General features: G+C 47.9%; 1 protein-coding gene across 34 annotated transcripts in view; it reads left to right on the top strand.

Annotated features, from left to right (window-relative positions):
• LOC120890490 (mitotic spindle assembly checkpoint protein MAD1-like) overlaps positions 1-25,705 on the top strand; it is a 301,557-nt gene that overhangs the window by 11,931 nt on the left and 263,921 nt on the right. For all 34 annotated transcript variants that reach the window (XM_078028330.1, XM_078028331.1, XM_078028334.1 and 31 more), the window contains 3 exons: positions 1,706-1,836; positions 1,946-2,060; positions 4,002-4,063. In XM_078028330.1, coding sequence (XP_077884456.1) covers positions 1,706-1,836; positions 1,946-2,060; positions 4,002-4,063 — 308 coding nt within the window. The remainder of the gene's footprint in view (positions 1-1,705; positions 1,837-1,945; positions 2,061-4,001; positions 4,064-25,705) is intronic.

The raw sequence follows: 25,705 nt of genomic DNA on the forward strand, positions 1-25,705 counted from the left end.
CATTTCTGCTCCCAGGAAGCTTGTGTCCTAGTGAAGAAAGGCCCACTAGAAACACAAGGAAAAAGTGACATTGGAGATGGTACAAAGTAGACCTACAAAAGTTGAAACCCTGCCCATAGTCACATACTGGAGAGTCACTGAAATGGGTCCCCAGGCCAGGTCCATCTGATGGGAGCTCAGGCCACATGTTTCACTGTGGAGGGTGTTGCCAGAAAGATGATGCCTTGAGATCCCTTCCATGGCCTCTTGTTGCCTTTGGAGTAACAACCAGGCCCTTCAGGAGACCCGTGGCCATGGCTCCCTACAGCTTTCCACTGTGCCTGCTTGGGCAGGTTGTGCGCTTTGCTCCTGCTCTCCTTGGCTGCCAGCCTGCTTGGCACCCCCACTTGCCCCCCACAACTCACCTTCTTGGTTAGCTTCTCCTGAACCTTGTCCTTCCCTCTATGACCCTTAGCCCACCTCTCAGTCTTTGCTTGCCTGATTTGTATTCTGTGTCACTCTGCCTCTGCCTCTTGACTTAGCCCCTTACAGAGCTGGACTCTGTGACACTTATTATTATTTTTTTTGTCGGTGTAGGAGGGATTGAACTCAGGCACTTGACCACTGAGCCACATCCCCTGCCCTATTTTGTATTTTATTTAGAGACAGGGTCTTACTGAGTTGCTTAGCACCTCACTAAATTGCTGAGGCTGGCTTTGAACTTGCAGTCATCCTGCCTTAGCCTCGTGAGCGGCTGGGATTATAGGCATGCACCGCTGTGCTTGGCTTTAGTGGCACTTATTGATAGACCAATTTGGATATTGTTTGTACTCAGCCTGTTTGGTGATTGTCACTAAATGCCAGTGTGCTTCTGTTGAGTCCTAAGGTGACAGACGTTGCAAAGAAGTCTGTTCTTGCAGTTGAAATGGACTCAGTTGCTGCAGGAGTGCTGCTGGTGCAGAAGTGACTTCATGTAATGAGAACGTTATGTCCTTGTTGAGTGTCTTTGGTCCAGGTGTGCCAGTGGTTCCTTCTGGATAAATAAGTCTGGGAGGAACCAGATGGATGGATGCATTTATGTGGTGTGGATGGATGCTGGCACAAATGGGCAGGGCTAGAGGTGGCTGAAGAGGACACAGCCAGAATCACATCAGGTGCAATCTCAGGAGGGATCTGGGGTTGGGGCCTAATCCAGGGAGATTGCCGAGGTTCTGGTACTGTTATAATTTAGCAGAGGAACTTTGTGGTTCCTATGAGTAGACTTTATTTTTTAGAAAAGTTTTAGGTTCACAGCCAAATGGAAGAGAATATAAGAGGATTTCCAGACCCCTTGTCTCCCACCATCATCTCCCCACAGTTAGCACCCGCTTCAAAGTGGATCATTACCACAGTTGACTAAGCCGCATTGACTCCTCATCACCTACTCCACAGGCTACACTGGAGTTCACCCTTGGGGGCCACATTCTGAACAGATGCACCCTGACATGTGTCCCCCATTGTAGTGTCTTGCAGCCCTCCGAGCACCACTTGCTTTTCCTCCTCCCCCTGAGGACCACTGCTATCTCACTGCCCCATCTTTCTCTTCTCTCCAGAGTGTCCTGCAGGCGGAAGCCACCACATGTGCCTTTTCAGACTGGCTTCTCACTTAGCTGAGACTTGCGTTTCCTAGGTGTCCCCTGGCTGCTCACTCTTCTTTCCTTTCTTCCTCTCTGCCTGCCTCTGTCAGGACCTGGAGCAGAAACTGTGTCTGCAGGAGCAGGATGCTGCCGTGGTGCGGAGCATGAAGTCTGAGCTGCTGCGGCTTCCCAGGATGGAGCGGGAGCTAAAGCGGCTGCGGGAAGACAATGCACACCTGCGGTGAGGAGCTGGGATGAGGCCCAGCTGCTTCCAGATGCGACTGGGGTTCATGGGGTGGGTTTGTCCCCTGTATATGTGGCTGTGGGAGTGACAGTTTCTGGCCTTGCAGGGAGATGAGGGAGACCAACGGGCTGCTCACAGAGGAGCTGGAGGGACTTCAGAGGAGGCTGGGCCGCCAGGAGAAGATGCAGGAAACTCTGGTTGACTTAGAACTGGAGAAGGAGGTAAGGGTTCAAGTGGGCAAGCCATGCCTATGGGACTGTCCTTAGCCCTCTCCAGAGGACTCTGGCCATTTCCATCTTGTGCAATAGCTGGTTACCTGTAATGTACTTATTGTCATGGCAGTGTGGTAGGAAGAACAATGGCCCTCAAGGGGTCCATGTCCTAATTCCAGAACCTATGAATGCATGTGACAAGGTTGAATCTGCTAATCAGCTGGCCTGCAGTGGGGGAGGATCCTGGTTGTCAGGTGGGCTGCATGGTCTAAGGAAGTAGGAGAGGAAGACCTGCCTGCCATTGCCAGCTGTGAGGGTAAAGGCAACAGGTGTGGGCAGCCCTAGAAGCTGGAAAAGACAATAGATGGATTCTCTTGGGAGCCCCTAGAAGGAATGCAGCTGGCCCACACATGAATTTTAGCTCAGTGAGAACTAAGTGGGATTTTAGGCTTAAGTATTGTAGGAAACTATGTTGAAGCCACTGAGTTTATGCAGTTTAACTCAAGGCTATAGAGGACTGGCACAGAGGGTGTGCCAGCAAGGAAATGGCACACGGTGCCTACATGTGAGGACGTGATGGAGAGCCATGCTGGGTGTTTTCTTCTGATCTGTCATTGTAACTTACCAGTGACGCTGTGTGGGAAAATGCCATTGCTGTACAGTATTGGAAAGTCACCTTGTGGTTGGAGGAGGAAATGGAGGGTCAGTGTCCAGTGAGTTTGGACCAGAGCTAAGGATTCCTGGCTCCTGCTTGGAGTTTTTGTCCTTTTTACTGCTTCTCCTGAGTCACTCTGTTGCTGTTCTACCCTGGTTTGTCTGACATGCTCCAAGCCACTGTTCCAACCATCTTAACCATCTTTGGCCGCCCTGAATTACACTGGCTACTTCCTGACCTGGGGAGCACTCTTTGTCCTTTTTTGGAGCTTCAAGACAGCTCAGAGCCATTTGGGGCCATGGAGCCCTCTGAGCAGCTGCTGCGGCTGTTTGCCATCAGTGGGGCCTTCCAGGGCAGCTCCTCCTCAGAGGTAGCTTCTGTAGGAGTGTATTGGAAAGACAACTGTCAGCCAATTGCTCTTCTCTTTTTTCTCCGGACATAGTTATTTTTGAAATTGTTTTAAGATTTCGGGGTTTAGAATTACATTGCTTGTAGTTTGAAGTCCTTCTGTGGATGCTTGCTGGCTCTTTGACTCTGGGCCAGTTCCTTAACCTGTTTGTCTCTTCATCTGCAGAGTGAGGAATAGTGACAGTGTCTGCCTCATGTCAAGTCTTCAGAGCAGGGCCTGGTGCATAGTAACTTGACCAGCACTGGCTGTAGGAAAGTTAATAACCAAGCATGTGCTTGGTACATAGAGGAGATCTGGAAATACTCGAATGAATGGTTTGTAGTAGCACTCAGCTGGTTATGGGAGGAGGTGACAGGAGGTCAAATCCAAGTGGTTCTTCCTTCAATTGCTTCAATTCCAGAAGGGCAACTTTCTGGGCTTTGGGCCAGCATTGAACAGGCCCATTCTCTTGGGGCTTGCTGGTCCTAGTCTGCCATAGGATTGGGGAAAATTTGTCTGTTAGACTGAGTCCATCTGTCTGGGGCTTGGCATCCTGAGAGGTACTTGGGAGAGGGGAGAGGTGAGTCCTTAGGGTTCAGCTGCCCAGATCTGCACCCTGGGCACAAGAGACTGCAAAACCTTTGCACCCTCATGTTCCTTGTAGCTTGCTGGATTCACACTTGGATATACAGGTCCAGGAAGGAATGAGCTGTATGCCGCATAGCTTCAACAGCTGGGAATAATAGCCTGATTGCTTTGGTGCATCCTTGGAGCAGCCACACATCTGAGCTCAGAGATAAGGGGCAGATTCTTCCCTAAGATTGGGGGCTTAGTGTCTGTGTCATAGTGTTTTTGTGCCAGTTGTCTGACACATGGTGATAGGAGACCTGCCTATACTGTTTTTCAGAGGCTGCTGGTGAAGCTGCAAAGCTGGGAGAATCTGGACCACACCATGGGCTTAGACCTCAGGTAGGTGGGCGCTGTCCCCCATCCCTACCTCTCTGGGTAGTTGGCTTCTGTATTGACAAGGCAGCCCTGCCTCTTTGTTCAGAGTCCTTTCCAAATAGGGGTAGGAGCTTTGGACTCACCCTGCCTGTGTTTAGTGAGGCATTTCACAGTGGTAGGGCAAGGGAACTGATGGACTCTTCTTGTCTAAGTCTCAGTAATGCCTTCATTGAAAACCAGATGTCCTTGAGCAGAGCAGGGGCAACTGTCCGATTGCCTTGCATTGTCAGACTTTGTTAGAGGACTCTGTACATGCCCAGGAAGTAATTGCTTTGGGAGAAATAATTTCTTTTGTGTGATTGTAACCTGAGAGGTTGGGGATGAACTGGATTTAGGGTTAAGCCATGATAGTGGATGTTGTCCTACTCGGGCCCCTGGAGCAGCCTCTGTAACTTGTCTGTGCCAAGCTCATTGCCAGTGGGTGGGTGGAGGGATTCAGAATGGGCTGCATGTTGGAGCTGCTGGCCATCATGTTCTGACACATACAAAGGGCAGAGCTGTTCCTGTTACCAGTCCCATCTGTCTTCTGTCCCGTCTTTCTGGGTACCACTGCTCATCTGATACAGCACTGGCTTTGTGGTCCTCTGCCTGTTAGCTGCTGTGGCCCTCTGCAGATTGATTGCCTCCCAGCCTTGGTCCAGCTCCCCCTTCTCAGTTCCCGATGTGTTCTAAGTCTCAGGGAGAGTGTGGATTGATCCTTTTGAATGAGTCATTGGACCCCAGAACACAGGCCTGTGAAGTTTAAGGAGCCGTTTGTTTTATTTGCTCAGGGGATTGTAAAACTTGCAGTTTCCTGGTGTCTTTCCTGCTGCTCTGGGAAAGTGAGGACTGAGACTTACTATAATTATACATCGACTGCTGGCTCTGGAATCTGCCACCTTCTGATTGGCAATGTTGGCTTCAGTTCTGTTCCTTGACAATGCCTCTTGATTTTCTTTTTGTCTTGAGAAGTCACAGAGGACAGACCAGGCTGCTGTTTCCTCTTGAACTCCACCTGCAGAATCTGGGCTCATGGAGAGCTGGCCCAGCAGGGCTGATGCTGTTTGTTTCCTCCTGTTCTCTGAACTTGCTAGGTATCCAAATGGGTCTTGGAGCTTCTCTGATCACCCGACACATCTCCATTTCTTACATTTCTTGTAAGGGAGATAAGAAGCCCCTTGTGCCTGATTGGCTCTGTTGGAGAGGTCTGCCAGCAGCTTCTAGCATCAGTCAGATACGTAGAACTGATGTGTCTGGCTGCCATTCTGACCAGAATGGCACCAACTTCTCTGTCCAGGTTGGAATGTCCAGCTGCTCCTTGAACCATTTGGACCCATCCCTTCTGTCTGGGGACCCTGTTTTGTGGCTGGCATGAGGGCGGGCTGGTTCTTGGGAGGCCACATGCTATGTGTGTTGTTCTTCCTATTGTCCCAAGTCCCTGGCGGTGGTGCCTGTTGCCATCCTGGGGCTGGGCAGGAAGAAGGAGTGGGCACTGCGGGCACTGTGTGTCCCCATCTAGGGCAAGTGGATCTGACCTTTGCCCCTTAGCTAGTGAGACCCTTACCAGGGGCCACACCACTCTAGGCCCCTCTTATCATGGCTGAAAATGAGCACAGTATTTCTTCCACTCAGTGCTTGTGAAGTAGAGCCAAATCGCATCCCTAGGACATGCCTCAAGGTGTTACTGTCCTTTTGGAAGGCAGAGGGGTGCCATCCTTACTGTGGTGGACCCTTGGGCTCCTGAGGTTCCCTTGCTGGGGGACATCTGTGAAGGGCAGGTCTTTCTCCTGCTTCATGTGTTGTGCCTGGTTCTCTTTGGGCTGTTGTGGGGGCCTGGTATCTTGGAAGCCTCTGTGCTACTTGCTTACATTCCTGCCCCCCCCCACCCCCCCACTGCCACCCAGCTGTCTGAGCACCCACCTTCTTGGGGCAGGCTTTGAGCTCAGGTGATTTGAGGGCCATGGTTATGCTTGTCCTGTAGGTCTGGCATACAGATCAGCTGCATTAGATGAGGCCCTTCATCAGAGTCACCTAGAGCTTGGGCCCTGGGGTGCAATTCAGTGTCAGAAAGGTGCCGTTAGCATGCATGAGGTGTTGGGATTGATCCTCAGCACCAAAAAAGAAGAGAATAATTTCTCCACTTAAACTGGATGTGGTGATGAATACCTGTAGTCTATTACTCGAGAGGCTAAGGCAGCAGGATCTCTTGAACCCCTGAGTTTGAGGCCAGCCTGGGCAGCATAGTGAGACCCTGTGTTAAAAAAAAAAAAATCATCTGGAGTTTGGAGAAAGTAGATTCCTGGGCTAAGCTCAGACCTAGTAGGTCAGCATCCCCAAAGGCTGGACTTAATATTGGGGTGACCTTGAGAACTGCCATGATGAGGATTTTGGCTTTTTTTCTTTTCTGGGGAAGCAGGTTTTGGGCAGTAATTAGGGCTTTCTTTGTAGGGTGGGTGATTCGGCAGAGCTTTGTACTTCCTGAGATTGAAGCTGGTGTCGGGAATGGGCACCAGGGGAGCAGGGAACAGTTGAAGCCCAGTGCTCTGACTTGGGGTCTTTGCAGGAGCAGTTGCATATTTGCATGTTTACACATTTGTGCAAAGACACACGACTCAGTACCAGTTTAGGGACCCACCACTTGAAATCCATCCAGGGACCTGAGATGGTCAGCCAGCTGTCACTGAGGAAGACTGTGTGGGAGTGGGTTTTGGTCTCTGACATTTAGGCTGAGGCTCTGCCATGATTTTGGGGCGTGTTTGTCGCTGGCTCTATGGGTTCCAGCCACCACTAGGTGGCACTACCCCCTTGGTGATCTGACTTTCCTCTCCGAGCCTTGTGGGTACCCTTTGCAGCCTGTCCTTGGGCCATTTGCCCTCCTATACAGACTTTTTCATTAATACCAGGGGTCTGACTGACCAGGGTGCAAGGATTCTTTTGTCCCAGTTTCTGCCATTTCTGGGGTGGGTTGAGGGGGCAGGCAGCAGCTCTCCCCTGTCAAGTGCCTGCCATGTCCTTGATGAGTCTCTCTAGGGGTCTTGAGCCCTCTGGGGTCTGTGTGCTTCTGGTGCTGAAAGCAGGTACTATCAGTGTGGGTGCTCTTCTGAGAACTGAGGTCTGGCTTTCCTGAGATTGTCAGGGGATGTGTGGCTTTAGACTCTGGCTTAACATCAAGTTCTCTATAATGTGACAGTGATCACCTTCCCAGTTTGGGATTTTTTATGTCTGAGAAGGCCAGGGCTGGGACTGGGGCTGTAGCTCAGTGACAGTGCTTGCCTTGCATGTGTGAGGCACTGGGGTTGTCAATCCTTAGCACCACATAAAAATAAATAAAGGCATGCTGTCTATCTACAACTACAAAAATATAATAAAATGAAATAAAGTAAGATAAATAAAGCCCAGAGATATTAGGAGAGATGGTTGGGTGAGTTGGATGAGTTGGCTGGGGTGGGTCTTTTGGCACAAACCATGAGGAAGACACTTTGGGCTGAGGTACTGTGTCTGTCATATGAGGATGTATCCAGTGCACAGGATCACATGGGCTAGGTGCAGATTAGGCTTCCTGAGAGTCCCAGGGAGGGAGGAAATGGCAATGTGTGTGTGATGCTGTGGCATGGGGTGACAGGGACCTGTGACCCAGCAGGGATGGAGAGCATTGGTGCTAGGAAGCATGTAAGCATGATATCCTCATCCTGAGGGGCTTTGAGAGTTTACTGAAGGATTCAGCACAGTGTGGGGTGGCAACATGATGAACTTGGTCTTTCAAGAGCTCTGTCTGTCTAGGGAATGACTTGAAGTATGGAAAGTGCACAGTTGGAGGCGGTGGTGACCAGGAAGGACTGCCTGGGGCCCTGATGGAATCGTAGAGACGGGCTGGTAGGAAAGATAGAGTGGAGTCCATCCTAGGAACCCAAGGGTGCTACTTTTTAGAAAATGATTTGAATAAGATTAATTAATAAATTATTTTAATAGAAAAATCCTATTGACACATTTCAAGATGAACAGAAGTATTTGTGAAAATTTAACAATTATGATTGAAACTCTCAGCCAGCTAGGAAAAGAAGGGAAATTCCATAAGCAGATAAAAGCCATTTGTGAAAAACAACAATGAATATAATATTGATAGACTGACCACTGCCCTGACATGGGGACGAGGCAGAGCTGTCATTGTACTGAATGTCCTCGTTGTGCAATCAGGTAAGAGAAAGAAAAGGTTAGACAAGCTGGATAGAACAAATGAAACTGTCTCCATTTGGAGACAACATAATTATTTATGTCAGAAGTCTTGAGGAGTGAATAAAAAAGTATCTAGGGCCAGGCAGAGGGAGGCTGAGGCAGGAGGGTTGCAAGTTCAAGGCCATTCTCAGCAATTTAGTGAGACCATTTCTCAAACAAACAAACATACAAACAAAAACTCTGGAGGTTCAGCTCAGAGGTAAAAGCACCCCTGGGTTCAATCTCCTGTATTACTCCTGCCCCTCAAAAAAGTACCTGGACCAATTAGAGAGGTTAAGAGGGTCATAGAATGCAGGAACAATATACAAAAATAGATTATATTTCTGTGTACTAGCAGCAAACCATTAGAAATACTGTTTGTGTTGTACTGTTTACAATAACATCAGAACCCAGTGGTGCATGCCTATAATCTCAGCTACTCCAGAGGCTGAGGCAAGAGGATCACAGTTTTGAGGCCAGCCTAGGCAATGTAGCAAGACCCTGTATTTAAAAAAAAGAGTGAGGGGTAGAGGGGGGCACTGCGGTTGTAGCTCAGTGGTAGAGCACTTGCCTAGCATGTAGAAGGCCCAGGGTTCCATCCTCAGCACTGCAAAACAAACAATCTACATGTAAAATACTTAGGGATAAATTTAACAAAATGTTTAAGATCTGCACTCTGGAACCCATAAGATGCAGCTGACAGTAATTAAAGATGACCTAATAATATAGGGAAATGGAGAGAAACCATAAGAGGAAAAAATAAACTCCCTGTGCTCTCAGCACAGCACTCCGATACCAGCTGTGGTTTTCCACACAGCAAGCTGTCCTCCATGGACACCAGTGAGTGGCTGCAGTTCAGTTCAGACACTGTCTACTTGGAGTTAGTGTCAGATTCCCCCAGGTAAAAGGCTAAGGAACCTTCAGTTGTGCAGCTGTCTGGAAGCTCTGTGGTTTTTGGGGGGCCTTCCTCTGTAGGCATAATCGATGGCATCATTGACCATTGTGGCCAGCTACCTCCTGCTGCTCTCTCCTTTGTGGAGGGTGAGTGCCAGCTTGACATCCTGCCTTGCTCTTTCTTTTTCTTTTTTTTTTTAAGAGAGAGTGAGAGAGGAGAGAGAGAGAGAGAGAGAGAGAATTTTTTAATATTTATTTTTTAGTTTTCGGCGGACACAACATCTTTGTTTGTATGTGGTGCTGAGGATCGAACCCGGGCCGCACGCATGCCAGGCGAGTGCGCTACCACTTGAGCCACATCCCCAGCCCCTGCCTTGCTCTTTCTGGTGAAGTGCCTCATCCTGAAGTTTCCTAGGGCAGCCCGTGGCCAGCTGTCTCATTAGCATACAAAGGACCATTATCCCTCTGGAGATTTCAAGGGTTTTAGGAACTTAAGTCAGGAGACAGTGAGAAAGACCAAATATGTTCCACAGCATCATGGAGTGATCATGTTTGTATTAGAAGAGCCAATATTGTTAAGATGGAAGTTCTCTTGAATTAATCCTTGTATTCAGCACAGTCTCAATAAACTGATTTCTAAAATTCATATCAAAACATTCAGGACCTAGACTAGCTGTAACAATTTCAAAAAAAGGTAGAGGGCTTATATTGGCCAATTTCAAGGCTAGCTATAAATGTAGTGTGTTAAAAGAGTATCGTATTGGTAACTCAGTGGAACAGAGTGGAAAATTCAGAAATAATTCTAGAATGCAGTATCAGTAGATTTTTGTGGAAATTGTAAAAAAAATTTAGTGGGAGGTGCCAGGCTCTGGTGCACACCTGTAATCACAGTGACTGAGGAGGCTGAGGCAGGAGGATTGTGTGTTCAAAGCCAGCTTCAGCAACTTAGTGAGGCCGTAAGCAACTCAGTGAGACCAGTCTCTAAATAAAATACAAAAAAGGACTGGGGGTGTGGCTTAGTGGTTAGGTGCCCATGGGTTCCATCCCTGGTTCAAAAAAAAAAAAAAAAAGAATTTTGTGGGAGAACAATAATCTTTTCAACAAATGGTTGTAGAACAATAGTGTGTCTGTGGTGTGAGCCTGAACACTCACCTCACACTGAACACAGGATTTAACTCAAAGTGGGCCACATACCTATGCATTAAAGCTAGAACTTCTGTGTTTGGCAAAGAGTTCTTAGGACATACAGAGCATGAATTATACATGAAAAAATTCGATAAATTAGACTTCATTAAAATTTAAAAACCTCTCAAAACACACAAGAAAGTAAAAAAAGCAGATCATGGACTAGGAGAAAATATTTGTAATACGTGTACCCAACAGAAGACTTGTATCCAGAACATACAAATAATACTTATGAATCTATAAGATGACCAGATTAAAAAGGGCCAAAGAGTTTGAACAGATGCTTTACATGAGAAGATATATGCATGGTAAATAAGGACAGTGAGAAGACGCTCAGCATCATTTGTCATTAGGGGAATACAAATTACTCATGTTGAAATACCACTACGTACCCAACAGTCTGCCCAAAAATAGAAACACTGGCCCTCCCAGCTGTCGGTAGCGATGGGGAACAACCAGACCTTGTAAACATTGCTTTTGGAACTAGGAGATGGTACAACCATTTTGGAAATGTTTTGGCAGCATTTTTACAATTAGAACATGACCCAGTGATTTTACTTTTAGATATTTACCCAAAAGAAATGAAAGCATGACTTCGCGAAGGCTTGTACAAGGATGTCCTAGGAGCTTTGTCCTGCCTGTCGGTAGGAGAGAGGAGAGTGTACCATGGGCTGCCCACACAGTGGAAGGCCACCCAACAGTGAGGAGCGCAGAAGCATGTGTGAGCCTCTGGCTGATAGAAGGAACTTCAGCTTGGACTGTACGGCTGCATTTACTTGTAGTGTTAGAAAGGGCAACGCTGACCTGTAGTGACCGGAAGCAGGCCAGATTTCTCTTGAGAGCACAGGGAGTCTTAGGGTGCTGGGAATACTCTAGCGTGAGGGAGGTGCTGCCTGCATGGGCATGTGCAAGTCAGGACTTGCGGTGCTGCAGCTTTAAAATGGGTATAAGAGAGGCCTTGAAGAAGCTGATTTGTATGTTGGAAAGCCTTTGGGGATTACTTGGACTGGACTGGAGAGAAGATGGAGCTGCTGTTTAGAGTCAGCCTTGTTTTGGGAAGGAGTCTGTCCCTTAGCTTGTTGAAGGCCATGGCAGCCTGAACCTCCTGGGCGGCTTTTAGTGCCAGGCTTCCTCAGTCTGTCTGGGTCTTTGGGGCTTAGGGCACTAGTGCTGTGGAAGTGGCATTGGATGAGTAGTGGCAATGTGGAGTCCAGGCGTCGGCTGCAGAAAGGCAATTTTGCATGATTGCCTAAAATCAAAAACAGTCATGTGGCAAATGTGAGTGGCTAAAATGAGTAGTATGGCGTGGTCTTCATCCGTCACCTCCACCAGGGGAGCTCATCCTGGGGTGGCTGTCCTTGCCAGCTTCCTAGCCCTGGGACATTGTGTTCTAATGTTCACGGATGCCAATCACACAACAGTAGAAGGGACAGTTTCCCTGTCCATCTTTCCAGGTAATGCCTGATAACTTTCTCATCTGTCTTTCTAGAAGCATGCGAAGGTGCAGCTTGCTGTTTGTGCATTTCTTCTTTTTAGGTGGGGCTTTTTCTGTTTTGTTGTGCATCTGTTTTTCACCTAGTTTTTGTATTTTGGTGCCTGCAGTGAGGAGCTACCCAGGATTCCATAGTATGAATGGACTCTTATTACCTTCAGTCCTCTGTTGAGGAGACAGTAAGGTTGTTTCCAGTTTTTCCCCAATCAGCAGCGCTGTGTTGGTTGGATGAATTCTTAAAAGCAGAATTTTTAGTTCAAAACATATGCACATTTGAAATTGATAGCTCGTGCCAAATTGCCCTTCAAAACTGCTGTACATTTCAATCATCATATGTGAGTCTCATTGCTTAATTGGGGTAATGTGCTTTGGAAGGTTCTAGCAGATTCGGAGCAAGTCACAACAAAGTGAGATGAGCAGGCATCTTCAGTGGCTTGGCTTTTTAAAAAATTGATTTAGCGATTCTTATTGAGAGAAGAGCCTTATTAAATAGGCATGGAGTGGGGCTGGGGATGTGGCTCAAGTGGTAGCGCGCTTGCCTGGCATGTGTGCGATGCTGGGTTCGATCCTCAGCACCACATACAAATAAAGATGTTGTGTCTGCAGAAAAGCTAAAAAAAATAAATATTAAAAAAAAAATTCTCTCTCTCTCAAAAAAAAAAAAAAGGCTGGGGATGTGGCTCAAGCAGTAGAGTGCTCGCCTGGCATGCATGCAGCCTGGGTTCAATCCTCAGCACCACATACAAACAAAGATGTTGTGTCCGCCGAAAATTAAAAAAAAAATATTAAAATTCTCTCTTCTCTCTTTCAAAAAAAAAGGGCATGGAGCGAGCGTCGGGTCCCTTTGTAGTCAAGTCTCTGCTTTACAGAGAGAACAATTTGCCTGTGGCCAAGATACCTCTGTGGTTTGGCTCCTGGCCCTGTCCCTTTGTGCCTGAGCCTGGCCTTTTTTCAGATCCGCTGGTGGGCATCATACCTGTTAGGTGCATGGGGCTTGCTGGGAACCCAGGAGGGTGTGGAGGTTGATGGTGTAGGGGGATGGAGAGCAGGAGGTCTATGTCAGCTCTGAAGCCTGGCAGCTGTGACCACCTGAAACTGCTGACCCGTCACCAGGAGTCAGTGGAGAACCTCCAAGTGCTGACCTGGACATTTTCCCAAAACATTTGTAGCCTGGCCAGATGTCAGGTTTTGGGGACCTGCTTCCCTGATGTGTGAGACCAATTAGAAGGACAGCAAGGGGGAGTGCGTGGTCTCCTTCTAAGGAAGGAGCTAATTGACCCGCCGGGATGCTGTCGTTACCCTGATTTGTGTGTTCATGGTACATAATTACCAGGGCTTTGGGTTGATTAGTGCAAGGAGCTCTGTTGGTGCTTGGGAAGGTGGGTGAGCTGTCAGGTGTCTTGGCCCTTTGTCACTGGTCTTGGCTTGGTTTTCTTTGAGGCTCAGAATCAGAAAAAGAGGAAAGAAACGTTCGACTCCTGGGTGCTTGTGGCCCTTTCCCCTGCTTTTCTTTTGGGCTCTCTCTTCTTAAAGTTAAGAGTCCTTAACTGTGAGCTTTTCCTGTCAAGCCCACAAAATAGTGAGGGAGGGACCTTCAGGCCCCTTGTCTGTAATGGGCTCATCCCCACACCCAGGAGCCCCAGAACTGAGGGCCTCTTGAGCTAGTCGACAGCTCCTCACAGGCTCAGGCACCTTAAAGGTCAGCCTGTTCTCCTGTGGTAGAACTGGTTGCTTGCTGCTTTCTGTTTGGTTGGCTTTCTTTAAGTGCTGTCCTTTTAGCTGTTTGGGATTGAAAGGTAGGCCTTGTCTTCTGAGCCTTGGTGTGTGCATACAGCAGGCATTCACTGGTGTTGGGAGAGGGAGAGGGGTGTTCATATGTTAGGCGTGGTACAGGCTGGAACCCTCATCTCCCAGTGGGAAGCAGAGCAAGGGGAGCCCCAGGGAGGCAGCCCATCTGCTTCTTTGCCCCTTGTGAAGTTTGGGTGCCTGTTCTCGTGACATTGGTGGCCACCCTGATGTGCTGATGGCTTCAAGAGGAGAAAGACAGGCCATGGCTATTTTATTCAGGTTAAGTTGGGCAGGCTGGGATGGGGCTGTCCCCTCTGCTTGTACTACACCCTGAACAGATGTGGTGGCAGGGTGGAACATGGAAGAGAAGCTTTCCAGGAGAGACGCCTCCTGTGGCCCAGACAGTTGTGCACTCTGCAGGGCGAGTTTCTGACCTGGAATTGCTTTATACTTCTTGTTTTGTTCCTGGTGCCCTAAGCTCTTTCTGGGGCTTTCCTCCACATTTCGAAGATAGGGCTCTTCTACTGTGTCTCCTTTTAAATTGAGATAATAAAATCTAAAGCCAGATGGTAAAAGGATTTAGCTCTTGGAGGCTGTGATGATTCCCAGGGGATTGTATTGGAGGTACAGTGGCATTTCAGGTGTCCAGGTTCGTTTTGCCTCAGCAGGCCTGCTGGGTCCTGCCACTTGTTGGCTCTTCCTTGTCAGCTGCAGGGTCCTAAGACTTCTCTCTGCCCCAGGAAAACACGGAGAGCCTTGGAACCCAGCATGAGAAAGGGTCAGTTCATTCAGAGAAGCTGTGTGTGGGGGGTGGTGGTGGTGGTGGTTGCAGTTGACAGAAAGTTGAAGCCAGCTGAGCACAGGCTGTGCCCAGGTAGCTTCCAGATGACATGTGGCCTTTAGAGGGCCAGTGTCTTAGGCCTGGCTTTCCCCTTAAGCCTTGAGGCTGTGAGGGTCACCCTGGATCACAGGGCCCTGAGCCATGGTGTCTTTCCTCACAACATGCCATCACTTGCATCAGAAACTACAAGTCCTGCTCTTGCTGTCCTGCCTGTCCCAGCTTCCCATGCTGTCCTGCCTGGCCAGAGCACATGTTCCCTTGCTGTTGAACCTCCCAGACCTGGTGCCCAGGTCCCCTGCCTCCTGAGCCCTGCATTGTTCTGCCTGGGAATCAAGTTCTGGTCCTTCTGAGACAGGTGGGAGGTGTAGCAGGGGTTGGAGGGTGGCTGGCCACTGTGTACACTGTGGAAAGCTGGTGCTGTGGAGCAGGCTGTCCTTCAAGAAGAGTCTGTTGTTCAGACATATCGGGGAGTAGGTTTGTACTAACAGCTGTGAAATGAAATGATTATTTAAATGGCAGGCACAGGGCTGTCTGAGAGGTTGCAGGGCATTGGTGGTCTTTCTTGTTCTCTACATTTTCCTTTGTGATGTTTCCATTGGATCTGGGTGCAGAGCTCTGAGCTGCCCCTGAAGCCCGAGTTCCCATGTACATTTTGAACACCTGCAAAATGCCTTGTTCTGCATAAGCTCTGCAGCCTGAAATGCTGCTGGTATCTTAGGAAGGAAGTCTAGGCCTTCTGTGTGTAGGCTCTTGCCAGACAGTGGGGCCTGCTGAGGCCATGGAGCTCTTATCTGATGAGGATCCCTGAGGGATGAAAAGGAGGAGGATGAGGTGAATGAGGTACCTGACTACAGGGATGGTGGGAAACAGCATGGGCAGGTGTGGAGTGATTTGGGTGGAATAGGGTGCTGTCCACGGGTCAGGTCAGTGGCGCTGAGTCAGCATCATGCATGGCCTGAGTGAAGCTTTACTCTCATTGAGACCTTCTGCTTCCCATCATGCTGACCAGCGGGAACATTGAGATATACAGAGGCTTTGAAGGCTTTGTTGTCAGTGACCATAGTGGAGTTCTCTGTCTTATTCTTCCTAGTGCCATTGGACTCTGGTTTAAAGTACTTTGCATTCCTGAGGAGGTCAAGCCATACTGTGTTGGGTTCTTTTTATGGCCTGGATGTGTCTATGTGTAGATCACTTGCTTTAGTGAGCTTTCTCTCATTGTAACAAATACCTGAGATAATCAACCTACCAAGAGAAAAGGTTTATCTTGGTTCATAGTTTTATAGGTTCCAGTCTCCAATAATTGGCCCTGTTGTTTTGGGCCTGAGGCGAGGCAGCACATCATGGTGGGAGCCTGTGATGGAGTGAAACCACTTGTGTCATTGCCTAGAAGCAAAGGAGAGGAAAAGGAAGAGACTAAGATCCTACAGTCCTCTTCAAGAGCATGCTCCCAGTGCGCTAAGGACCTCCTAATGGACCCTGCCTCTAAAGGTTCCACACCCCTGCATGTAGTGCCACACTGAGGTCCATGCCCTTAACAGAGCTCTTTCAGGGGACATTTAAGATCCAAACTATAGCACTGCCCTTCCTTGTATCTGCATTGAGTTCTTTTTTGGGCCTGGATATATGTCTGTATAGGTAGCCATGCATTCATCTTGGCATTGTGGACTCAGGATGTGGGGGTCCTTGGGGTGGCACTCTCAAATTGCCACTTGTGATGATTTCTGGTGCATCTGTAGAGGCACAGATGTGGCATGACCCTTCCTCCCCACTTTCTGCTGGCCATGCTATGAATAGTACCCGGGGCCTGTGCATGCAAGGCAAGTGCTTGATCACTGGGCTGCACCCCATCCCTAGAGGCATGCTTTCTGAGGCACTGAGACAGAGGTACCCAGATTGAACTGAGCCTACCCTCCCTTCTGGGGCCTTTGTGGGGTAGTTCTGACAGGCTCTTTGTCATAATAACTCAGATGGCACCCAGACAGAACTGAACCAAAATTGCACTTCACCCACATGGACAAGGATGTGGTGCTGTGGACAAGTGCAAATTCCTGTTGAAGAAGAAAAGAGGGGCTAATTCAGTGGTCCCAGAAGACCTGAGAACACAGGGGTCTGTAGCAGACCTCTTGTGTTGTGTTCTGTGCTGTTTCTGCCTTGACTTTTGCTGCCTGTGCTCCCTGTCCTTGCAGAGGATGCTCTAGTCTAAAGGAAGACTGTGCCTGAAAAGCCACCTAACTCACAGTCTGTGGAGGTCAGGTTCATGGTGTGTGCATTGATTACCATTTTCAGTGCCAGTGTGTGATGTGGCAGGTTCGTGGGGTAAGTCCTGTAGCCTCAGCACTGTGGGACCGGGTCTGGAAGGCACAGTTGCCTTCAGGTCTGGACCCCTTTGTTCAGGTTCTTGCCCAGCATGATGTTGGGATGTGTGCAGATGAGTGGTGGGTTAGCTTGGGTCTTCTGTTGAGAGACAGGGCTGCAGCTGAAGAGGCCATCCTGCAGGACCAGGACTCAGGAGCAGGAAGTCCTGGGAGGTCCTGCAGCCTGTGGTGTATCTAGAAGATGGATTGAGAACTTTTTTGATTATTGTGCAGATTTTGTTTTCTTTCGGGAGTAGAGTCTCCCAACTTTGGGGATACTGTTTTGACACAGATCTCTTCTTAGGTGTTCTGTGAGGAGTCTTAGTTGAGAGGGAAGTGTGTTGGGGTACCATCAAGCTGATACCGTACAGGTGTGCTCTGGCCCAGAGGGATGCTGCAGGGAGGAATGTGGAGGGAAGACCTGTCTCTTGTCTTCAACTTGCACACACCACAGTGTATCTGTCCTTAGTCTGTGCCCACTGGCATCCTATGGTCTCTCTGTTCTCCTGGTGGCTGGGGTATTGGAGCAGTTACTCTGTTACTTGGAGTTAGAGAGGGGCAAGAGCCTGGAGGGAGCCAGAGGGTCTGACAGACAGGTGGTCATGAGAGCCTGTGACTGTCAGCCTTGCTGCGAATGTCATACAGTGGGCAAGAGGGAAATCCTCTGTGGCGGGGTGAGTCAGTGTCTGCCTCGTGGACAGTGGCTATCTTACAGCCTGGGAGAAGGCCCAGCATTTGTGGCCTGCACTCTGGACCCAGGGGGAAGTACTCATGGATGTTGAAAGTACCTTGGTTGCTCTTGGGCCTTCTGGAAAGCATATATGTGTCCTGCTATTTGGGGACAGCAGAGTGTCTGGTATTTATTTGCTCAGTAATAGGAGTGATGGGAGGCCTGTGAAGGAGCTGGGGTTGGCGAGAGCAGATACCCTGGGCAGACTTGGAGGGTTTGTTGTGGGAGTGTGCTTTGGGCCTGAGGAGAGGCCTTGACTTACCTGCCTCTGGCTTGGGTTCTGGTTTCTGGACTGTAGGAGGAAGATGGCATCTAAGCATGTGGCATGCGTCAGGTGTCTACAGAGTGATTGGTAGGTGGTGGCTGTTGTGTTTGTTGGTGACTGTCTCCTGTTGGGGTGAGAATAGCCCTGGCAGCAAGGTGCCCTGGGGACATTCCTGAACCCAGCACCTCAGAAAGTCTCTATATCTCCTTGAATGGACTTTCTTTGTGCATATGTTCAGTCTGAAGAGGAATCTCCTTCCCTGTCCTGCTATTTACCTGCATTGTTGAAAATGAGAGATGCCAAAGGTCAGGGTGGACCAAGTAGAGTGAGTGGGCCAAAGCGGGGGCTATAACTGTGACTTTGGAGGTTAAGCAGGAGGGGCTGAGACCCTGAATGGTGTCTGTGTCCATCTAGCACCTGAGTCTGTTAACCTCCTGGGGAAACTTGGCATGCTGACATCCAGCTCCTCTGGGGCTCTAGGGTGAATTTGAGGGGCAACCTCTTGCATTTATGTTTGTACCTGAGACTTGGTGAACACTTCCCACTGTCTACTGCTACCAGAGGTGGAGAGGTTCCTGCAGGCACAAGGGAGCCCCAGAGTGCCTGTGGAATTACCAGGCTGGATCCTGTCTGCCTCAGGCTCTCCACTTCCCTGCCAGGTCCTCCTGTGCGGATCCTGTTCCCACACACAGGTGCTAGTATGGTGGGGGTGGGTGTCTGTGGGGACAGTGGGGTTTGCCTTCAGATTGATGGTCAGGATTGCATCGTGATGTCTCACATGATGCTTGACCTTCTTTTGTCCATAATAGAGTGTTTCTTGAGATCCAGGATGCGGCAGGCCTTGTCCTAGATGCTGGAGATGCAGCTGCAAGTCAGGGTTTGTTTCTGAGCAAATATCAGTTGGTGCCTCCCAGTAGGGGTGATGTTTGAATGCCAGGTGGGCGTTACAGGCAGGGTAAGTGGCTTAAGAGACTTGTATGTTTGGGAAATGTTATGTAGTTCCAAATGGTTGTAACCACAGTGCATGTGGGGGTGTATAAGCAGCTCAGGAAGCAGGCAGGGATCCATCAGGAAGGTACTGTGGGTGGTGCAGGGAGTTCAGACAAGTGCAGGTGATGGGGATTGACAGAAGGTTCTGGCCAGGGAATCTCATGCATGATGTTTGGACAGAGGCCCTTCCCTGGCTTCTCAGAGTGAGACCTTGCTGCTTGGCAAGGCCCTGTTTTGGATGTCCTAGGTTGTTTGACTCACTACAGATGCAGCAGTCCTGTGGCCATGGGAAGACAGGTAGTGCAATCAGAGGGCTTGGTGGCAAGAGCAGTGTGTTAGTCGGTGGTGGTGAGGCCTGAAGAGTCGAGGTGGGGCTGTTCCGGGCTTTTTGTACTTCTGCATGATTCTGACGCTGACTGTCTTATTTCTTCTCCTGCTCCCTCGTGACCACAGATTCTGTTGGTAGCGCTGTGATTTTGGAAACCTCACTTATTTTCCTATTTTTTGAGCATTTGTTTGGGTTCCTGCCACTTGCCAGGCTTTGGGCAGCCCTGGGGATGTGGTCATGAGCACAGCATGGTCCCACATAGCAGGAGAAATAGCTTTTCTAAGTGCCAAGAATGAGGGGGCTCCTCTTGAGGCACATGAGTGGAGGAAACTGCAGGAGAGCTTACTTGGTTGGGGATAAACCAAGCGAGATCTGTTGTGTCTTTGCTAGGTTTGATGTTGGTGGGATTGGAGACCAGGCATTTTCTCTGGTCTGGAAGCAGGTGTTTTACAGAACACTCACGTGGTGTTCACTTGCCAGCAGATGAGCACTGTTCCCAGTGGTGGTTGCTCTAGAGAAATGTTGTGTAGCCCATTTCTAATTAGTGTCTACTTGCTTGATGGACTAGGCGGGGCCAGCTCTGATACCTCTACTTGACAGGGGAGGAACCAGAGGTTCTGAAAGGGACCAACTGGCCCAAGGTCATCCAAGTGACTCTGTTGCACCCTTGCTGGGTTGCTTGGCTGGTTTGGAGCATGGTGGGCTCTGCCCTCAGTAACCTCCATCCATCTGCTGGCTGCATGGTGCTGTGCAGCTGGTCCTGTGTCTTTGTGGCTGATCAGCCCAAAGCTGGCATGTTCAGACTCCTGCTGGGGGCCGCCCATTCAGTTAGCCTGAGCAGAACTCAGCTCACTGTGGCAGGAAGCCCACCAGCTGATGGCAGCTCTCGAAGACCTGCGGGCTCAGCAGCACCTTGGCAGGGAGGGCCTGCCAGCCTACGGCAGGGCTGGCCCACCAGCCTTCACTTGGAGGTGAGGGCCTCCCGGCAGGGCCTGGGCTTGTACCTCTGTGCAGGAGGCTGCACGGTCGAGCAAGAGTCAGTACTCGGGAGAGGAAGCGTTTAACTTCCGAGGCAGCAACACAATACTGTCTTGTTCGCAGAGGCGGCTGAGGTAGAAGATTAGCAATTAATTTTTTATTATGTGCACACTCCTCTTCAGTTCCATGGAATCAACAGCCCTCCCACAAGCAAGGAGGGGCAGGCTTCCACCTCGGTTAATTTTTCAGTGAGCTTCTGTATGTCTGCCTCTGAGCTGATAGGAATTGTTTACGAGTCTATGTGGAAGACATTTAGACACGCAATTCTCTGTATTCCCATTTGCCCCTTCTAGTTTTTACTTTTTTTGTATTGCTAGAGTTTATTGCACTTTGGTCTCAGGAGTATTTTGTCTTTTATTGGGATTGCAATTACAAAATGCAGGTATCAACCATCTTTTAGAATAGACAAGTCGTAGCATGTTTGTTTCAGAGTAGTTTCCTGTGAATCAAAGCTTCTCTCCCCCCTTTTTTTTATTGCCTTAAAAGAAAATTAGAGTTAAGAAGGGAGTCACTGGTAGCTATTGCTTGTATTTCTTACTGTTGGGGTATTTTTATTGTTTACTGCAGCTTAGCTGCAATGATGTAGATATCCCAGTAGGGGTTGCTACTAAGTCATCTGCAAATGACCAAAGCTTGCTTGATTCTTTGGGTACAAAGACTTCATGATAGAAGATGTACTTTCCCTTGTTTCATCCATTTAGTAGATTTGGTTTTCTTTTTGTATTTTTGTAACTTAACAGTTGGTAGCTGTGATGGGATGGGTTTAGGGCAGAAGCTGGCGAGTTTTTGTCTATCAGACTAGTTTTCAAGATTGTGTGGAAATAGAATCTCTACAGCTCTGCACTTGTAGTACAAATGGGACCACCAGCCGTCCTTCTTTTCCCAACTAACGACTTTTGCCTGGGAGGCGGGACTTCAGGCACTGAAACTCGGTGGCCTAGGACAAAACAGGATCATTGGTTTTCCTAGTTTGAAAGCCACAGTAGAGAGTGTGTGAATGGATGTGGCTGTAAAATTTTATGTTTTTGCTTGCTGGGGATTGAACCCATGTGTGCTTTACCATTGAACTATATTCCCAGCTCTGTTTTAAATTTTTTTTTTTTTTTTTTTTGGGTACTTGGGATTGAGTTTAGGGACAGTTGACCACTGAGCCACATCTTTGTGTTTTGTTTAGAGACAGGGTCTCACTGAGTTGCTTAGCACCTCCCTGTTGTTGAGGCTGCCTTTGAATTAGCGATGCTTCTTTCTTAGTCCCCCGAGCTGCGGAGATTATAGGCATGTGCCACTGCACCCTGCACTTTTTAAAAAAATTTTGAGACAGGTTCTCACTAAGTTGTTCAGACTTACTTTGAACCTCCTGCCTCAGCTTCCTGAGTAACTGACTTTACAGGTATGGCTGTGTGCCTAGTACTAAAACTTTATTTTCAAAACAGTGGGGACTAGAGGTATAGCTCCGTGGTAGAGTGCTTTCCTATCATGTGCAAGACCCTGGATTTGATCCCCAGTACTGCAAAATAAGGAAAACTAGAACTCAAAATAGTCCATGGGAAGGTATGGCCTGAGGGCCCGAGCCTGCTGATTTTTTTCTTTCATTCTCTTGGCTGGGGAGAATATGCTGTCAGGGTATGTCCTTGCCTGAGAGTAGATTCAGAGGGGTCCAGTGTCGGGGGTGGGGGGGCACTAGCCCCTAGCACCTGCTCTGGCTGGAATCTTGACCTGCAGCAGAAGTCTCATGCAGGGACCTGGAGTTATCTGAACACCAGTTATTTGTCACCTTTCCATGAAGAATTCTGAAGGGCAAAACCCTTGTCCAGACTTGAGTCAGGCTTATTTCTGTCATGTCTTTTTCTGATAGCTAAGTTCTTAGGAATTGGTCTGATGACCAAATTCATTCTATTCAACAAATATTTGTTGAGAGCTTACAGTGTGATGTGGAGTTTGAGATGCAATAGAGAAGAGGAATTTGTGGTTCCTACATTGGCAGCCCATGCAGCACTGCGATGCCGGGCTCTAGGAGCTGAGAGTGGGAGGCCCTTGAGGGCTCTGGGCCTGGAGAGCCCTCTGGGAAGGAGAAGTTTCTCCTAAGAGGGGGTGGGCTCTTGGAGCTGGGGTGTGGAGTGTCTGTCTCACGCCAGTGGGTTGACAGTGGGTCTCTGGGGTGCATGTCCAGTTGTGAGCAGGGGCTGGCCGGGAGCTCCTGCTGCTGTTGGTGAGACTCTTCCCCACATGCTGGGCAGATGGTCCTGGGTCTCTTCTGGAGGGTGCAAGCCATACCATTTCCCCGTCTCTTCCTTGCAGGCCACCTAAGCTCTGTGGCTAAGGGTTGGGGAGAGGAGTTCCAGTCTTCCTGTCTCTCCTGGGTGAATGATGAGCTTCACATTTGTCTGTACAGTAAGAATTGCTTTTGTTTCCATCAAAAACATGAACCACTGTTTGCAGCGTTTCCATTTACTGAAAACCCTTGCCAAATTAATTTTATTTAATTATCTCCCAGGGCTAAGCTTGAATACATTTTGTGTTAAATTCAGTTTTTCCCTTTTCTAAACGAAATGGACTTAATATCCTTGTTAAAATCTGATTAAAACTAAAATTGAGTTTTTTGAAGTCTGATTATCCCATGAAATGGAATTTTTAAACCTAATTATGGGTGGATTTGCATATACTTTTCAGCACCATTGAAAAGAGAGTTGAAATAAATTTATTAATGACATCCTTTTCTCCTGTTTCCTTGGGGCATGACGTTAGTTGGGAGCACGAGGGAGGCTGGGAGAAAGACTGCTTTTCTCCCCACCCTTCCTTGGGAAGAATTGTTTTTAAACTTGATTCCTGGAGAATCATTTCCTTAAGAGGTTGAGCTTGTTTTCTCTCTCTTGGCTGCTCTGCCCATTGATGGTGTCTCTGGACTCTTTCCTGCTTCCCAGTGTTGAGAGCTTTAATTAAGGAGAGAAAGGGTACCTGATCTCTAGAGCCTCTCTCCAGCCCCAGATTGGGACTATAATTAACACCCTGCCTCTACCCTCATTCTGGATCACATTTGGATTATTAAATAAGACTGAGCTCATTCCTGTGCCATTGTGTGTGATGAACATGGGATTTCCAGGGTCACAGATGGTTATTTGCTGTGTCACATTTGGAGTCATAGCGCCTGCTCTGCTTTCCTATTGCTAAGTTAGGAGCAGATGGCGCAGCTTTACCTGCCCTCAGTTTGTCCCTTGCTGTGGTTCTTTTGTCTGGAATTATGTGGAGACGGGATCTTGGTGCATGTCCTCATCCAGGTGCTCGGTGTTTCCTACAGCACCTGCCAGTGTGGCCGCCTGGACCCATGCTTTCTCCTCCTCACAATGAGTGGATGTACCATCATATTTTAATTCCTTCTTTTGCTCTTCTGATAAAGCTTCTGTGAACATTTATGTACATGTCCTTGTACACGTTTTCCTATCTTTCAAAAGTCACCTAGGAGCGGGACTCCTGGGTGATTTGGTCATTGTATTTTAACTGTGGTAGAAGTTGCCTAACCCTTTTCCAGAGTGACTGTGCTCTTCTGTCTTCCGCCAGCGCCTATGAGTCCATGGTCCCCACCCTGGGCCTGTCCTCTCCCGTCTTCAGCTGTTCTGTGGGAGGGAGGTGTGTTGCACTGTGGTGTTTCTCCTGGGCCCTGTGACTGGTGGTGCCGGTCATCTGAGTGTTCTATGACATCTTGCGTCTTTGGGGATATGGCTTCCAGAGGCTTTGGCCTGTGTCTGGTTGGTGGTGGTGCAGTACATTCCTGAATGGTGGCTCCTGTCTGGGGTGTAGGGAGCGCTTTCTCTTAGGCTGCAGCTTGCCTTTTCATTTGCTTAGTGTCTTTTGAAGAGTAAAAGGTTTTAATTTCATTCAGTTGGATGTATCAGCTCATTTCTTTTATGGTTTCTGCTTTTTGTGTCTGTTAAACTCAAGCTTCCAGAGGCTTTCTAGGTTTAGCTTTTATGTTTGTTTTGAGTTAATTTTTGTGTGCAATGTGATGACAGTTGAGGGTCACTTTTTTCAATCCAGATGTCTATTACCTCTTTGAATTATGCTACCTGATAGAAGCTAGTGAGCCACATGTCCGTGGGTCTGTCAGCAACCTATTCTTTCTATTGGTCCTCGTGTCTGTCCTTTGCTGGGTCTTGTCATAACTGTAACTTAATAGTAATTTAAAAAATAAGCATGTTAACTTTTGGAGGAAGCCCCCCACCTTTTTTTCTTCTCTGTAAAAATGGTTTTAGTGTTGTGTGTGATGGCGTACACTTGTAATCCCAGTGGCACAGGAGGCTGAGGCAGGAGGATTGCAGGTTCAGAGCCAGCCTCAGCAATTTAGCAAGGCCCTTAGCAAGTTTGCAAAAACCTGTCTCAAAATCTAAAGGGCTGGGGATGTGTCTCAGTGGTAAAGCCCCAGGGTTCAATCTCTAGTACCCATCCCCCTCCCCCCAAAATTGATTTTGGCCATTTTAGGGATTTTTGCATTTTCATATAAATCATCTTTTTAAAAAATTATTTATTTTAATTAGCTATGTATGACAGAATGCATTTTGATTCATTGTACATAATTGGAACACAACTTTTCATTTCTCAGGTTGTACACTATGTGTGCAGTTATACATGTACCTAGGGTAGAGATGTTGATCTCATTCCACTATCTTTTCTGCCCCCATGCCACCTCCTCTCCCCTTTGCCTAATCAAAGTTCCTCCATTTTTTCCATGCCACCCCCCATTTTGGATCAGCATTCACCTTATCAGAGAGAATATTTAACTTTTGGTTTGTTGGGATTGGCTTACTTCGCTTAGCATGATATTCTCCAACTCCATCCATTTACCCACAATGCCATAATTTTATTCTCTTAATTTAATGCTGAATAATATTGTGTATATATTCCACATTTTCTTTATCCATTCATCTATTGAAGAGCATCTAGGTTGGTTCCACAGTTTAGCTATTGTGAATTGAGCTGCTATAAACATTGATCTGGTTGCGTTACTATAGTATGCTGATTTTAAGTCCTTTAAGTATAGACCGAGGAATGGGATAGCTGGGTCAAATGGTGGTTTCATTCCAAGTTTTCTAAGGAATATCCATACTGCTTTCCAGAGTTGCACCAATCTGCAGTCCCACCAACCAAGTTGAGGGTACCTTTTCCCCTACATCCTTGCCAACACTTATTATTGTTTGTATTCTTTTTATTTTATTTTATTTTTTTTGGTTGTTGTTTGTATTCTTAATGACTATCATTCTGACTGGCATGAGATGAAATCTTAGAGTAGTTTTGATTTGCTTTTCTCTAATTACTAGAGATGTTGAACATTTTTTCATATATTTATTGATTGAATGTATATCTTCTTTTGAGAAGTGTCTGTTCAGCTCCTAAGCCCATTTATTTTTTTAAATTTATTTTTATTTATTTTTTATTGGTTATTCAAAACATTACAAAGATTGCAGAATCACATTGGTTACACATCCACATTTTTACATAATGCCATAATAGTAACTGTT

The sequence above is a fragment of the Ictidomys tridecemlineatus genome, chromosome 12, assembly GCF_052094955.1.
Source record: "Ictidomys tridecemlineatus isolate mIctTri1 chromosome 12, mIctTri1.hap1, whole genome shotgun sequence".
Taxonomy (NCBI): domain Eukaryota; kingdom Metazoa; phylum Chordata; class Mammalia; order Rodentia; family Sciuridae; genus Ictidomys; species Ictidomys tridecemlineatus.